Consider the following 16,749-nt stretch of genomic DNA (forward strand, 5'->3'; position numbering starts at 1 on the left):
TTCCTCAGGAAGTCTGATTCAGATAAAGCATCTTAAGAAATTCGAAATTATTTTGTTGACAACTGAATGTCATACCCCTTTCTGAATTCCATGAAAATGCTTTCAAAATCAATTCCACTATTTTAGACCATGTTTTTAAATTCAAATATATGTTATTATTTCATGGCCTTTACTGCCTCTTAGATGTCAAATGCAGCATTTTCTGAATTTTATTATTATTATTTTTTTTTATAAATTAAAAAATTTTTAGCTTTTTAGCTTTTTTAGGGTCACACCACAGCATATACAAGTTCCCAGGCTAGGGGTCAAATCGGAGCTGTAGCTTCCAGCCTATACCACAGCCACAGCAACGCTAGATCCGAGCCTCATCTGTGACCTATACCACAGCTCACAGCAATGCTGGATCCTTAACCCACAGAGCAAGGCCAGGGATCGAACGTGTGTCTTCTGGATACTAGTCAGATCCTTTACCTCTGAGCCACAACGGGAACTCCCTATTTCCTGCATTTTAGTGAGCTTTTAAAAAAATTTTTTTTTTGCATACACATGTATATATAGGCAAGTTGATTTACAAAAGGTTCAGTTTTTAAATGTGGACTTGGAATATATTTTTAGATTCTGAATAAATCAATAAGGAGGAGAGCATGCGATCAAGAATCCAGACTCTGGGATCAGATGTCCTAAGTTCCCATCCCTGCTCAGTGGCTTACTAGCTCTATGACTTTCCACGGATCACTTCGTGTCTCTGCACCTCGATTTTCTTATCTGTAAAGTGGGACTAATAAATGTCTCTCATCAGGCTATGAAAATTATAGGATTTAATATATATGTAAAGTGCTTAGAACAGCACCTGGTACACAGTAAGTGTTCAATAAATGTTAGCCATTTCTAGTGTAGTCAGGGTATGCTTTTTTGGTTTAATTGATTATTCTAGTTGATAAAAGGCCACTATGGAGACTTTTAATACATTAGCAGTTTTTATACAAATAATGAATAATATTCAATTTAAAGACCCTGCTGGTCCTACGTCAGCAGACTTCTGTGCAGAACAGAAAATCTTATTCAGGATCTTTATTTCGTGGCTGAAGACCCCCAAGCCCAAGGGGCTGAAGCCACTTGCCAAGAGCCACGGAGCAAGGCAGAGAACAGTCAGGATGTGGTTACTTCCGACGATGCTTTGGGCTGTCAGAAGGCTGCAGCAAAATTTCCATTATGGCATCAATTATCATCGCACTGATAAGCCAGCTACTGGAGCATTCTGTGCCCGTCAGAATGACAAATAAAAGCATTTACATATTTGGAACTGTCAAGATACAAAGTAAATACAAATCGGGAAACTGGCTTTGCTTTACCCCTCATGCTGTTCTCTACTATTTTGATAGAAAATGCTTGCGATTGGGATGTCTCTGTGTGTTTTCAATTCAAACATCTCCTGCAAGACTTTTTGTTGTTGTTGTTAAAACAATAATAATAATAATAAAAAAAACAGTCTGAAGGATTAGAACTAGAGATGCCTGGCACCACCCCACCTGCACTGCTGGAGCAATTTACACCTCGGGAGGCGCACAGATAGGACACACGCAGATAATCAAAGTTTTATTTAAAAGTACAGAACACTTAAAAATAAACAATATAATATGCTTGGATTTTTATTGGAACATAGAAAAATGTTTTCAAATACACGAAAACCTTCAATTTTACCCCAAAGTATGCTATGCAGCCAGTCAAAGTGCTTTGACAAGCATTGCCCTCTACAGATGTCTGGGGTCGGAGGTAGGCTGCGGAGTTTCCTGCAGGCAGGTGGCTTTTCCTAGTCGGACTGACGATGTTTTTTCTTGTGGTGGCTCTCAATCGCCCTTCTCAGAGCCTCATCCTGGATGAGATCAGACAATCTCACGTCTGTGTGGCTACAGCCAATTTTGGGGCAACTGTGAAAGGTGAGAAAACCAAGTCAGGCTGCTTCACTGCAATGCCTTCGGCATAAACCTCCTTCACACGTGTGCAAGAATTTAAGTGAGGGCTTCTTTTTTTTTAATTGAGTGAAAGGGTCTTTAAATTCTATAGTGTTTTACCATTTTTGACAGTTTCGCATAGATGATTTCATATAATCCCATAACACCCCCCCTTTCCTCCTACTCCTCTCTTGCCCCTCCTCCTTCCCTCTCCCCACTGGTAACCACTGGTTTGTTCTCTGTAACTGTTCTGCCTCTGGTGAGTCCGCTTTTTTTTTTTTATTCACCAGTATGTTGTATTTTTTAGATTCCTCGGATAAGTGCAATCATACAGTATGTGTCTTTCTCTGACTTCCTGCACCTAGCATAATGCCCTCCAAGTCCATCCATGTTGCTGTAAATGGCAAAATTTCATTCTTTTCGATGGCTGAATAACATTTGAGGACATTTTACCCAAAAAGGAGCACATTTTAAAAGTCAGGACTGATGTGCACTCATTCATTGGTTCACCAAGTGCCCGCCCAGTCCTGGGGGCACAGGCGAGGCCCACTTCATGGAGCTCACTTTCCAGTGGGGGAGAGAGATCACTGCTAAGTCACCAAAGAGATGCTTGCTGTGGGATCAGGTGGCATTAAGTGCTACAAAGGCTAAAAAGCAGGGTCAAGGGAGAGAGTGTGGGCTGAGGCTTATCCAGCTGGGGTCAAGGCAAGGCTCACCGAGAAGCTCTTATCAAGAAAAAGGGCTGCATGCGGCCTGGGCTGAGGCAGCAGCACGTGTATAAGCCAAGGAAGGAGCTGTTTGGTGCCCAGGAGTAGAGCAAGGTCAGTGTGGCTGGAATGCCCAGGGCAAGGAGAGGGGCATCTGGAGATTTGGTTGGAGGGCGTGTGGGGCTTTGGATTTTATTTCAACTAGGAAAAGAGTGGAGGAGTGGAGACAGCAGAGGGAGGGGATTTGGCTTAAGTTTGGAAAACATGTCTCTGGCTGCTTAATGGGGAACACGGGCAGAGGCGAAGCTGGGAAGAGAGGAGGGAGAGCTTGGATGAGGGTGTAGCAGTGATCGGCTTCCGGACACAACCGGAAGTAGGAGCTGTGGGACTTGCTGAAGGACTTGAACGTGGAGGGTAAAGGAAAGGGATGACCTTCGTTCAAAGAGTTTGGCTGGAGCTGAAGGGAGACTGGTGGCACCCCTTGTCTCCATGGAAACAACTGGGAATCCAGGTTGGGATGGAATCAGGAGTCCCTGTTGCTTTATGTTCTCTCTGAAATGCTCACTGGTCAGTCCTCTCGGTGGAGAGACTGAGTGGGGTGATGGGGACTCAGGGGAAAAGCTGTGGCTGAAGAAATCAGTGGGTGAGTCATGGTTCTGTTTAGATGTGGTCTCCTCTGAAGGCAGAGGGTTGGATGAAGTCACCTGATTTCTTCTCAACATGAACCAGACTTTGGTTGAGTGGAGCGCCTACTTACAGTTACAAGACCATAGACAACTCACTTTACCTTCTGGAGCCTCTGTGTCCTCAGATTTAAAATAGGGACAGAATCCAAATTTCCCAGGGCTCCAGGCAACACCATTCTCCATGACATTCATTCCCTTCACCATCTCCTACGATTATCACTTGTTTCCTGACCACGGGTCTTCACGATCAGGATTAAAGTTGCTGATCTGCCCGTAGCTTGCACACCTCCAGCACAGACATGTGCACATTCAATGCATCATTTGACTCTTTTATGTGATTGGCCCTGTGCTAGGTTCTAAGCGTCCAACTGTGAAATACAAATATAGTTTTCCTGCCCCACACAGAGCTCCAGCCCAGTGATCTGAGACAACTCTCCAAAAAGCACAAGTATATTAAGATCAAAAACAACAAATACAAGACCAAAGCTACACACCAGAAGGGGAAGAAAGCTGATCATGGGAGCTCAGCAGTGGAAAGCTCAGCAGGTCAACACAAAAGAGAATCTTTTTCTTGGTCTTGATTTCTGGACCAAGGTAGCTTGATATTAGAGGGGCATTTACTCAATGGAATGAATAATATGTTTGCTAACATTATTTATTTTTAAAATACTGAAATGACCTCCTATGATCAGGGGTAGGTGTTACAATATGACTAACGGAAGGTGATCCTATGAAAGACGATGCAAGCGTGCATGGTTCTGATGATTTGGCTTTGCGTTCGAGGTGTTTGACGCCTGTTCCAAACATCCTGCTGTCTCAAAGTGGATTCTTCTTTCAGTGTGAAAGTAAATAAGATGCAATTATAAGAAGGACAGGGACACTTTCCTGACTTTGGAAGAGGCACCGTTCATGACCTCAACTTCCGTGAAGCGGAAATGCACCTCGAAGTCGGTTGCTGGGATGACCCTCAGCTAAGGCTTATCGACTCGCAGATCATCGTCTCTGACTGTGCCCCCCCCCCCGCCCCCACCTCCACAGAACACAGTCTTTAGCACCAATAGCCAGACAGTGAATAAGCTGTTTTAGGGAAGTGGAGAGTGAGGTGGGGAGGACTTCCTGATGACATCAGTGGTTTCAGTCAGTAAATGAGAGCATTCTGAGAATGCGTGATGGGATTAACCACACCGATCAGTTGCAGATTATCTCAGTGGGATGGAACCAGTGTCAGGCCAAGAGGTCTGAGCTCACTTGGCGGATCGACTCTGGGGACAGAGGCATTAACCGAAAAGCTGTCCCAAGGGGAGCCAACGGCCTAATGACTCAAATACAGGCTCCAGAGTGAAAAGAACCTGGGCTCTAACCTCTGGCTGTGACACTCTGGGTGAGTGACTTCATTAATGGGCCTCAGTTTCCTCCTCTGTGAAGGCAGAGCATAGGCTTGTCCTGAGAAATAAGCAGGACATGGGACAAGGGTCCAGGGACTCACTCAGGTGCTACCACAAACGGTTCCTGCTCTAGCACACAACATCTGTTCTCAAGAACCTTGTGGAGAAGAGCCACCAGCCCCTCGGACAATGCCGGGGGGACACGGACACAGGCTCAGGGGCACCGAGGGAGCGTGGGGGCGAGGCCTGGAGGAGAGGTTGATGCAGGGGCTGGGAGAGAACCCTGTTTCTCACCCCGTCTCAAATAAACAAACACAAGTTTCTAAACTGAAGAGGCTAAGACCAGATCCTAATGACATGATACTGAATCAGGGCACTCCTCTTCTCGAGAAAGAACACTCTCTATAAGCATCTGGGCATTAATCCCCGCGACATCCCGGTGAGCAAGACAGGTGTGGCAATACCCAGTCTTAAGCTCTCACGTCATTGCTTGCAGGAGTCAGACCCAGAGGCCTGGAAGGAGAGGCTGGGTCCTGAACTCGGGTCACCGACAGGGCAGAACATTCCACCGCAGCAGCGATCAAGCATGTGTCTGCTGAACAAAGGGACCCAAGGTCTTAGGGGTCCCTCAGGCTGTAGGGGACCTTGGTCTCAGCATCAGTTCAAAAGTACAGGATTCTGAGTCTAAGAGCTCCTGGACCTGGGCTCCAAGAATTCCAAGGTTCAACCCAGTTCTAGAAAGTTCTAGAACGCAGGACTATAGCTACCTCTGGAAATCCGAGTGGGACAGATTCCCATCATACCTACACACAGAGTAATGCTACCCTACATCCTCTGAGTCTAAAATAATGTGTCGCTAAGCAGTGAGGTGAGTAATAAAAACATGAACGGTCTCGACCTCAGTAACCCGACTGCTATTTGCTCAACGCTCTGTAGTCTCAAAAGAGCTTTCTCCTAAGTGGTTTGCTTCTCCACTGCCAAGAAACTTGCTGGTCCAGACCTAGACTGGAATTCCCCACTGTTCCTTGGATCATGAAATTCTGTGAGATGCTGTTGCTATTTCCACTTTGCAGATGAAGAAATGGAGGCTCTGAGAGGTCAACTGACTTGTTGGTAAACAGTTTAAACAGGGACTCCGAGCACGATGGTGGAGTCCTGCTGTCTGACGACACATTTCTGTTCAACTGAACTTTACTCTCCATGCTCTTAAACTCGACTGTTTGTTAGGGTGCTTCCCAATCTTAAACCAAAAAAAGGAAAGCACTGGCTGTGGATAACTGGAAATATCTTATAATATGAGAACCATAGGGCAGCTTTATTAATAAGATAATAAACAGCCCGGTTAGTAAGTGACGTGCTTTAGGAAATTATTCTAACGACTGTATTTATTTAGTTAGGGCTAAAGTCCCAACACTTTTATTCTGACTTAAGCCAGTGGAGACAGGTCTTCTAAGAGACCCAAACACAGACAGGAACATGGAGTCAGCGCCCAGTAATGCAGTGTGCCTGGAACTCCTGTCTAACAAAATATCATCGGAAGCAACCACGAGGAAGAACTGAGGGTTCTCAAAGTGGATGTGTCACAGCCGTTTTTAAACAAAGGGAACCCAGAACTGCTCATCGCCCTAACATGCATCCTGGGGAATGACACTAATTCATTTTTAATCAGGAACCTCTGGAGTAGGTTTTGAAGAGGCCCTGGATTCTACCCTGTGGCCAAATGCAATGTACCTGGTCTTCAAGGACCTCCCAACTCCCCGCTGGCTCCTGTGGTACTCTCGGCTCCTGTCCCCTTCCTCCTGGCGGTGTTAGACTGCCTGGCTGGAGTCTTCTTCCCCCGGCTGCTCTTTCATTAATGAGCGCCATGCTTTTCTGTGGGTCTATATCACGTTGGCAGCATGGCTCAGCCTAGCCAACGTCCCCGTCTTGGGGCTTTCAGTGGGCTGTCCCATCCGGTCTAGAGCTACATTTGTGCTGGCAGAGGAGTGGGTCTGTAGCCTCAGAGCTTTCTCCTGAATTCAAATACCCACATTTTCTGCACCTCCTGGATACTTGCAAACGGCTGTATTGCCAGGACCTCAAACTTGTTTATGAGCATGACCCAAACTTCCTTCATGTGTTTCTCTCTTATTCCCTCTCTGCTCGCTTGTCACATCACCACGCCTCTAGACACCCAGTTTAGAAAGGTCAGTCATCCTTCAACTCGCTCCCTGCAATTTTGGTTACCAGATGCTGTCAACTGTATCTCCACCATCATTTTCCTTCTCACTCCCTTCTACCTGACTCTTGTCTCAATCCAACTTCTCATTAGGAAATACCACTTCGTCTCCTGCAAGGCATCCTACCTGGCGTCTTCCTTCACCTCATGCCTTTATTAATCCATCCCTTGAATTGCTATTGGTGTGACTTCCTAAAACCCAGGTTGGCTCGCCTTACTCCCTCGAAACCCTGCCATGTTCTCTCAGGGCTCCAGAACAACGGGGCTAAGAATGATGAGGAAGAGGGTGGGATAATGTCTACCTACCATGTGACAGGTACCTGAAGTGCTTTACGTGTATCTCATTCAAAGGTCAAACATACCAGTGAGGCAATTACAACTATTAGCATCACTTTATAGCTGAGAAAACTAAAGAAACCATGACATTCAACGCCCTCTACAATGACTATAGAATAGATGAATTTACACCATCCTCTATTGCTGTTGGCCAGAGCATCTTTCTAATCAGCCTCCAACAAACAATAACTGCAGCTGTACCTACTACCCACCAAGTGGAACAGAGTCTGAATGCAGGGGGTGAGCCTCTTGGTTAGAAGGACTGACTCCTCCTTATCATTCTCTGAAATCCTTCTCATTTTTCAGAGCCCGGCAAGAATACTACCTTCACTGTAAACCTCCCAGACTTCCTCGACTTGGATTTAACTATTACTAAGCTATGAGAATCTGCGGAGTTTGTGGAACTTGTACCCAAATTACAGAAGTATGACAGAAAAATACCCAACTTTTCCAAATGACAGGTGCTATTCAAGTGCTTCCAAATACCATTTACAATTCCAAAAAGGCAAAGGACATTAGAAAGTCAGAGTATGTAATTAAGAAGATGCATTTTCAAATGGATAAGCAATGAGCTCCTGCTGTGTAGCCCTGGGAACTATGTCTAGTCGCTTATGATGGGACATGATAATGTGAGAAAAAAGAATCTATACATGTATGTATAACTGGGTCACCATGCTGTACAGTAGAAAATTGATAGAACACGGTAAACCAACTATAATAGAAAAAATAAAAATCATTATATATATATATATATATAAAAGAAGATGCATTTTCAATGCAAACCTCTTTGGGGAGTCACTCCCACCTATCTTGGGACTTGGGAGCAATAAGCTTTGTATCAGCACCTGCCCTTTTCAAATTTGACTGGAGAAGAATATCACAAACTTTAAGGAAGAAGAGCTGTGAAATAGAACTCTCTGGGAAAACCTATTCTTAGCAATTACGTTAACAAATTAAAATCTTGTTTTTCGGAAACAGAGAAAAAAATTTAGTAGAAGCGAGCAGCTTAGAAGCCCAGAAACAAAGAAAATTATGTTTCCAGGGAAAATGGAAGGTTCCCTAGGGAATGATGACATCTCAGCTCTAAGCTGGAAACTTGAAACAGATAAAAATGTACTTGAACAATCTCGATTTTGCAACCATTAGGCAGTTCTTCTAGAATAAACAGGGCAAATTACTTGACTGAATGACCATCAAGATACCTACGGTCTCAAATACCCTATCTCTAAGTCCACACCCAGATGAGGAGTGGTGGGGAATTCCAGTTCTAGGTTTGGACCAGCAAATTTCTGGGCGATGGAGGAGCAAGCCACACATCAAAGGGACTGTTATCAGAAGTCCATTGAGAACTGGTCACACCTGCAATTCCATTCCTTCGACAAATCTGTGATAAGAGCACAAGAAATGCCAACCAAGTCAAAGCCAGTCTAGCCAACTCAGGCTTCCATGTTATTATAGGAACAGAGCCATGGTCTTCCAGGGTCGTGGTGGAGTGTGCATGCGTGTGCGTATGTGTGTGTGTGTGTGGGGGGGGGGGGAAGGGGTAGAAATATATATGAGTCTCCAAACACTCCAATTAAAATGTTTTTTTTCTCATGGAAGTCATTCATGAATTTACTTCAACCGTTTGGGAAGTTATGTAAGTAATTAAAGACATGAAAGGTTTTCCCCAGACAATTAAATCTTGATCATGGAGACCAATGGATACAAATTCTTATCTTAGAATGATGACTTAAATTTTTTTCTTTTTTCTTTTCTTTTTCCTTTTTATGGCTGCACCTGCAGCATGGGGAAGTTCCCAGACTAGGTGTTGAATTAGAGCTGCAGCTGCCAGCCTACATCACAACCACAGTGACGTCAGATCCGAGCTGCATCTGCAAACTATGTCACAGCTTGCAGCAAGGCCAGGTCCTTAACCCACTAAGTGAGGCCAGGGATCGAACTCGCATCCCCATGGACACCTATGTCAGGTTCTTAACCTGCTGAGCTGCAATGGGAACTCTGATGACTTAATATTTTTTAAACAAATCACCTGCATTGCAGGATGCAGTCTTCGTTTGTTTAACCATTCCTTCTGGTTTGGGTAAACGCATATAGAAAGGGGAAAAGAAATCTCTCAGTATCACAGGTCTTTATTTTTTTCAGGGTGTAGCGCCCATTCATGAAAACTCCTGTTATCTAACGATGAAAACTGCATCCAAGCCCTTCTTCTCCTGTTTTGAAGGTGTGGTTGAAGCTCTTTCAGCTTCTTCCCAAACAGATTACTAATTTTTTCCCTCCTGGATTGCTTTTTCTGAAAGCTAGCTTCCGTGTTTACGCAATTCCTCTGGGAGGTGAATGGACTTCAGGGTAGACGCTCAAGTACCTTTTCCTCCGGCATGAACCCCCCACCTCTGACTGGCCAGCCCCGGGAAGGCGCCACTTCCCTTCCCGAAGCAACTCACCAGGCCTTTTTCTTCCGCTTGTGCTTGGACTCAATCATGCGAACAATGGCTTCCTCTTCATAGGTGTGGCCACACACTTTATTTTTCACTGGCTTCTTCATTTCCAACTGCAATCAAGGAGACGTTAGGCTTTCAGGAATGATAATGATCAGCTTCCAGTAACTTCTCCACCAATTACCTGGCGCTGTTTTTTTTCCTAGACCTGGGACTTCCGAGGTGTAACCTCCCAATCTCACGGCTCTAGATAACTCTCAGGGCAGGTGGCCACAGAGAAAATGCAGGGGGACCAGGGGCACCAATGCCCCTTGATCCGTGGGATCAAGGGAATAAATTCGGGCATGATCCACCGAAAACTTTCCCAGGTGCCTGCTTCCATGCTCATCACCTCTCTTTCCTCCCTCCACGACTCTAGGTGTGAAATGGAGTCAGAAAGCAAACCGGAACGTTTTGCCTCTGTGAACTGCTTTTTCGTTCAGGGAAAGGAGGCGAGAACGGTACCTGTGTAATGGGGCAGATGAAGTTGGTCTGGCTTTGGGTCACAATCATATCTTCATCAACTCCTTCCGTGCCATCGGCTTCTCTGTCTGCTTGAAGACCATCTGGAGGGAAAGAGGGACATTGCTGAGTCTTCCTGGGCTGAGAGCCAAGGGCAGGATGGGGTGGGATGAGGGCTCACGGGGTCCCAGGGTCTCTGGTGTTAGCCCTGTGCTAGGCGCTTTGATGCATACTAACTCTCCTGCAGGGGAGATGGGACCCTGCCTGTGTTTAAGGAAGCAGACTTGGAGCAGAGAAAGAACTTTCTCAAAATTACAGAGAATAAATTTGTGAGGGAGTGCTGTTTGCTAATCAAGAAGGTGGCTTTGATGTCAGAAGGACTTGGTTAACTTGTCACTTCCAGCTGTGAGACCTTGGGCTAGTAAGGTCTTTTTTTTTAAAGCCCTTACTTTATAACTTTGTTTGCAGAGATGAAGAGGTGAAGAATTTAGTGTGCTTTGCACAGCTCCTGACACAAAGACACATTCAATAAATGGTAATTACTGTTGAACAGAGTGGGGAGTCTCAGACTTTTTGGTCTTAGAACCCTTTAATACTTTTGGAAATTACTGAGGCTGTCAATCAGCTTTTAAAACGTGGGGTTTATTAATCTATCAAGATCTGCCACATTAGACATTGAGACTGAGGAATTTTTAAAATATGTATTTATTACTTCATTTAAAAACAACAACCCCAGTTCATGTTAACGTAAATGATGTGTAAGAAATTAAAAGTAATTATATTTTCGGAGTTCCTGCTATGGTGCAGTGGAAATGAACTCCAACTAGTATCCATAAGAACCTGGGTTTGCTCCCTGGCCTCGCTCAGTGGATTAAGGATATGGCCATGAGCTTCGGTGTAGGTCAAAGATTTGGCTCAGATCCCACATTGCTGTGGCTGTGTGTAGGCCAACAGCTGTAGCTCTGATTCAACCCCTAGCCTGGAAACTTCCATATGCCACTGGTGAGGCCCTAAAAAGCAAAAAAAAAAAAAAAAAAAGTAATTATATATTCCAGAATGAAAAAAAAGAGGTAGACCTAAGAGTGGCCTTGTTGGAGTTCCCACTGTGGCTCAGTGGGTTAAGAACCCCAACTAGTATCTATGAGGATGTAGGTTCGATCCCTGGCCTCTATCAGTAGGTAAAGGATCTGGCGTCACAAACACGGCTCAGATCTGGTGTTGCTGTGGCTGTGGCACAGGCTGGCAGCTGCAGCTTCAATTCAACCCCTAGCCTGGGAACTTCCACATGCTGCAGGTGCAGCCCTAAGATTAAAAAAAAAATTTAAAAAAAGAAAAAAAAAAAGTGGTGTCGTTTTACATTTTTGAAACTATCTTTAACGTGTGGCTTAATGCAAGACAGTTGGATGTTGGTATCTGTATAGGATATCACATTATGTAGCCTCTGGAAAAATTCTTTTACAAAAAGACAGTGAAAAGGGCAAATGACATCTTAGTATTATTAGGAACAGTTCTGACCTCAGAAAACCAGAGGGGTCCCTGGGCCACACTTTGAGAACTGCTGAGCAAAGGACAGGGCTGGCTTTGAATAGAACTTAGTGGATTCTGAAACCTATGTTTTCTTCACGACCTCTGCCCCTCACCGAGGCAAACTAGAAAATAGACGCCTTTTGAATGGGGTGCTGAGAGAGTCTCATATGAAAGCCTTTCTTTCTGGAGAAAGAGGGGCGGGGCTTGTCATTTTGCACAGAAATCCAAGATCAATAGTGTTTTAAACACAAGGGTTGACAGTGGAGTCCTTCCCCCTCTCTCTTCCTTCCCCGATGATACAGACATTAAAAAGTGCCTCGATTTTTTTTTTTTTTTTTTTTGCTTTTTAGGGCTGCACCCTCTGCATATGGAAGTTCCCAGGCTAGGGGTTGAATTGAAGCTGCAGCTGCCAGCCTATGCCACAGCCACAGCTATCCCAGATCTGAGCCATGTCTTCAACTTACACCACAGCTCACGGCAATGCCGGATCCTTAACCCACTGAGTGAGGCCAGGAATCGAACCCTCGTCCTCATGGATATAGCTGGTTTTGTAACTAAGCCACAACAGGAACTCTAAAAGTATCTCGCTTTTAACCTATGAGGGAAAAGCCTTAAGGTCAGATGTTCTGCACATCTTTTTGTTCCTGGAACTGCTGGCCCTGGGCTTCTACCTCGACCAGACGAAGTATCTGCTGGAAAAGTACCACTGGGGGCAGGGAAAGGGCCACAGAGCACTTGGTCAAGGTCACCCAGTAAACTAATGGCTGAATTCTGCCCCTCATTACTTTTTTTTTTTTTTTTGGTGGGGGGGGTTCACTTTGTTTTAGTAACTAGTGCTATTTATATGTGAGCTCATTGTATTTTCCCAGATCCCAAATCAGCTCCCTTAAGAAATCAGTTCCCTCAAGAAGGCAGGGGTGAAGCCCTCAGAGTTTAGGATATCCCAGACAGAGCATTTTTAACCCTTGGTCATCAGGGTGTGGTGCCCGGTGCCTTTCAGCTTTTCAAGGGCTATAAAAGTGTCTGAGATCTTGAAAAACCATTTATATGCTTCAAAACAGATTAACTACAAACAAATTAATAAATGCTAAAGGTCTACAAAATGTAATGCTGGGTTAACCTCCTTAATTGTTGATTTGGTAATCAAGAATATCTCATTGGCAGAGTTCCCACAGTGGCGCAACAACGAGATCAACAGTGAATTGGGAGCCCTGAGATGTGGGTTCGATGCCCGGCCCAGAGCAGTAGGTTAAGGATCTGGTGTTGCCACAGCTTCGGCTTGGGTTGCAGCTACGGTTAGGATCTGCTCCCTGGCCTGGGAACTCTATGTGCCCTGGGGTGGCCAAAAAAGAAAAAAAAAAAAAAAAAATTTCATTTGGAAGCAACATGTAAGCTGGATTTAGGTTTTAATTTAATAATTCCCAATTATGCTCATTGCTGAGAAATTAATTCTAAGTTAAATCCCTGACTTGTAGCCAGCCTTTTTCCAAAGCAAAATTGTAAAAATATCTTCAAAAAGTTTTGCCAGCAATAAAACTGTATTTAACGTGGAGGTTGCCACAGTATGTTTGCTGTGATGTGAGTTGGGCCTTCTAAAATAATTTTCCTCAGCTCTCTAAAGGGCTTTTGTGCTTCCCAGGACCTGTCTTTGGTATTAATAGCACAAGAGTCACACTCCTACAAGAGTTCTCTTATCAACCTAATGATTCCACGGAATGGCTCGGGAAAGTCAGACAGGTGAAGACAACAAAGCCAAGGAGCAGAGCCGGGAGCTGTTCTGATTCTCTGATTCCCTTTCCAAAGCCTCCTCCTGGGGGCTGCTGCTTCCCATTTCTGATTGTGGGTCTGACAGTCAAAAGAAAAGGATCTCTTTGTGTCCATTCCTTACAGGGCTTATTCTGAACCCATCACAGATTTCTGACTGTTATACTGCAGAATTCACCAGACAATCTGCTGGAGGAATAACAGAGTTCAGCTAATGTGAAAGACTGTGGGTTTGTTTTCGGTTTTTTAAAATTGTATTTTCTATTTTTAAATTTCAAAAGGTAGAGGAAGCAAGAAAACACAACTGCAATGCCGACCACTAGGGAAGGCTGGGTGGGGAACTTAGAAGCTGTAGGTGGCTCTCGACAGCAGCAATCACGACAGAGGAAGGTGACAGCAGCGAGACCGGGGAAGAGTGCCAAGAGTGAGTAATGGCCCACGGACCGAGAGGCTAAAAAGAGAAAGAGGCTCAGTAGCTCAGCGTCTCTTGAGCTAGAACGTTTCCTCACCCGAAATCTATATTTATAGAAAGTGATATTAACGTCGGGATTCGACAGTGGGCTGAAACAAAAGGTCACATCTGGCAGTAAATGTCACTTACACCAATTTACACAAGAAAGACAAAACTTTTTGATAAGTCGGCTAAAGGAAGATTGGAGAAAAAATATCGATCATCTACTAGAATCACACAAACTCTAAAATTGAGATTATTTATCCTAATTCTCTCATTTACTTGAGAAAAAGGAGATCCAAAGACATTATAGGTTTTGTCCACAGTCACGTGGGGATTTAATAAGTCAATGTACGGCTCTGGATTTTGTCCTGGTTAATTCAAATACTAAAACCAGCTGGATCTGGGAGCCACCCCTCCTTCCCCAACGTTAGTATTTTATTAATAATAATACCTCGAATGTACTGCATGCAACATAGCAGCTACTCTGCTAACCACTTTATATACATCTGTTCATTTAATTCTCACAAAAGACCCACTGTTTTTTTCTTTGCTTTGCTTTGCTTTTTAGGGCTGCATCCGTGGCATAGGGAAATTCCCAGGCTAGGGGTCCAATTGGAGCTACTGCTGCCGGCCTACACCACAGCCACAGCAATGCAGGATCTGAGCTGCATCTGCAACCTACACCACAGCTCCTGGCAATGTTGGATCCTTAACCCACTGAATGAGGCCAGGGATCGAACCCATATCCTCATGGATACGAGTCAGATTCATTTCTGCTGTGCCATGACGGGAACTCCAGAACAACTCCATTGTTATTCTCACCACACAGACAAGAAAACTTGAGGCCCCTGCAATATTTTAAGGCAAAGGTAGGAAATATCAGCATAATAATAATAAAATAAGTGGAGTAACTCAGTTTCGTTGCTATTAAAGAGATCTCAAAAATGTTCTGCTTAAAAAGAGAAAGACAAGAAGATGAGTCACAGTCTTCCATATGCATTCACGAGGCACACTGTCAGAAGTATAAGCACCAGCTGCCAACTTCCGACCGGATGGGCAGATGGCTGGCCCACACCTTCCATCCGTGCCGGGACCCAGGGCACCCAAGCACAGGGCCGAGGAGGAAGCTGGGTGGGAACTAACATTTAAGGAGCTCTCACGAGCGCTGTATCAGCACTGAGGAACTTGAATGGGCTTATCCTGACGTCATAAAATAAAAACCAAATGGAGAAAACATGAAAATGTTTGTAGTAATAATTAGGTAGCGAATCAGAGATTTCTAAAAGTCTAGACTGTTCCCTAGTGATGTAAAGTCAGGGGTTAGCGAGGGCATTTATTGAACCCCAAGCTGCGGGTTCACGGTTAGTCAGTGATGACTGTCAGAGAATAGCTAGGTAGCTCCGCCTTTAGTTTCCTCATCCCCGTCATCCTTCTCCTAGTTGCTCAAGCCCAAACTTTTGGAATCATTCTTGATTTTTTTTTGGTAGACTTTTTAACATTTTATATTTAAAACATTTTTTATTATAGTTGATTCTGTCCATTTATAGTGTTCGGAGTTCCCGTTGTGGCTCAGTGGTTAACGAATCCGACTAGGAACCATGAGGTTACGGGTTCGATCCCTGGCCTTGCTCAGTGGGTTAAGGATCTGGCATTGCTGTGAGGTGTGGTGTAGGTCGCAGATGTGGCTCGGATCCCGAGTTGCCATTGTTGCTGTCGCTCTGGTGTAGGCTGGCGGCTACAGCTCCGATTAGACCCCTAGCCTGGGAACCCCCATATGTGGCAGCGGCCCTAGGAAAGGCAAAAAGACCAAAAAAAAAAAAAAAAAATTACAGTGTTCTGTCAATTTCTGCTGTATAGCAAAGTGACCCAGTCATACATACATATCTATACATTCTTTTTCTCATTCTTTTTCTTCTATCATGTGCTATCCCAAGTGACTGGATATAGTTCCCTGTGCTGTACCTGTGAGCTCCTTGCTTATCCATTCCAAATGTAATAGTGAATCATTCTCAATCATTCCTTTCCCTTCATTCCTCCTAAACTACACTCCCTCAATCTAAATCTAGCATCTCTTCTCTTCTTCTTCTTCTTCTTTTTTTTTTTTTTTTTTTGTCTTTTATGGCCGTACCTGCGGCATATGGAGGTTCCCAGGCTAGGGGTCGAATCAGAGGCTGTAGCTGCCGGCCTACGCCAGAGCCACAGCAACCTGGGATCCGAGCTACATCTTCGACCTACACTAGAGCTCATGACAATGCCGGATCCTAAACCCACTGAACGAGGCCAGGGATCAAACTTTCAGCTCATGGATACTCATCAAATATGTTTCCACTGAGCCACGAGGGGAACTCCTTCTCTTGATTTCTACGAGCTCTTAGTCCAAACCACTGTGGCCTCCTGCCCAGACCTCTTTAGCAGCCTCCTAACTAGAAACCCTGCCTCCACAGGGGCCAACACCCCCCAGCTGCCTGCTTCTCACAGGGAAGAAGCTGTCAGCCAGCCCTTCTGAAAGGCCCCCTTCTCCCCCACTGTGCTGCCATCACACTGGCCCTTTCTCTGCTTCTGGAACACGACAAGCTCTTTCTTGCCTCTCAGTCTCCACACAAACCCTGAGGGAATGTTCTTTCTTCCATCGTCGCTTGTCCTGTCCCTTCTTACGGTACAAAGCTGGTTTAAAAGCTATCGCTTTGGAGAGTGCTTCGCTGACGTCCCAGGCTGAGGGGGACACGTGGGCATCCCCTCTCCCCCGACCCCATGGTTCTGCTGTGACTCTGCACAGCACGT

The 16,749-nt window shown here is 44.9% G+C and overlaps 1 protein-coding gene across 10 annotated transcripts in view; it reads right to left on the minus strand.

Annotated features, from left to right (window-relative positions):
* Positions 1-1,583: 1,583 nt before the first annotated feature.
* Positions 1,584-16,749, minus strand: part of NSMCE2 (NSE2 (MMS21) homolog, SMC5-SMC6 complex SUMO ligase) — a 239,178-nt gene continuing 224,012 nt past the window's right edge. For all 10 annotated transcript variants that reach the window (XM_021088938.2, XM_085021702.1, XM_021088935.2 and 7 more), the window contains 3 exons: positions 10,227-10,327; positions 9,729-9,835; positions 1,584-1,928 (listed from right to left, as the gene is read on the minus strand). In XM_021088938.2, the coding sequence (XP_020944597.1) occupies positions 1,811-1,928; positions 9,729-9,835; positions 10,227-10,327 (326 nt within the window). In that variant the 3' untranslated portion in view covers positions 1,584-1,810. The remainder of the gene's footprint in view (positions 1,929-9,728; positions 9,836-10,226; positions 10,328-16,749) is intronic.

Source organism: Sus scrofa, chromosome 4 (assembly GCF_054392235.1).
Source record: "Sus scrofa isolate SSC_HxYL_T2T_F1_AM1 chromosome 4, Sscrofa_HxYL_maternal_Yorkshire_Landrace_v2.0, whole genome shotgun sequence".
NCBI classification, from domain to species: domain Eukaryota; kingdom Metazoa; phylum Chordata; class Mammalia; order Artiodactyla; family Suidae; genus Sus; species Sus scrofa.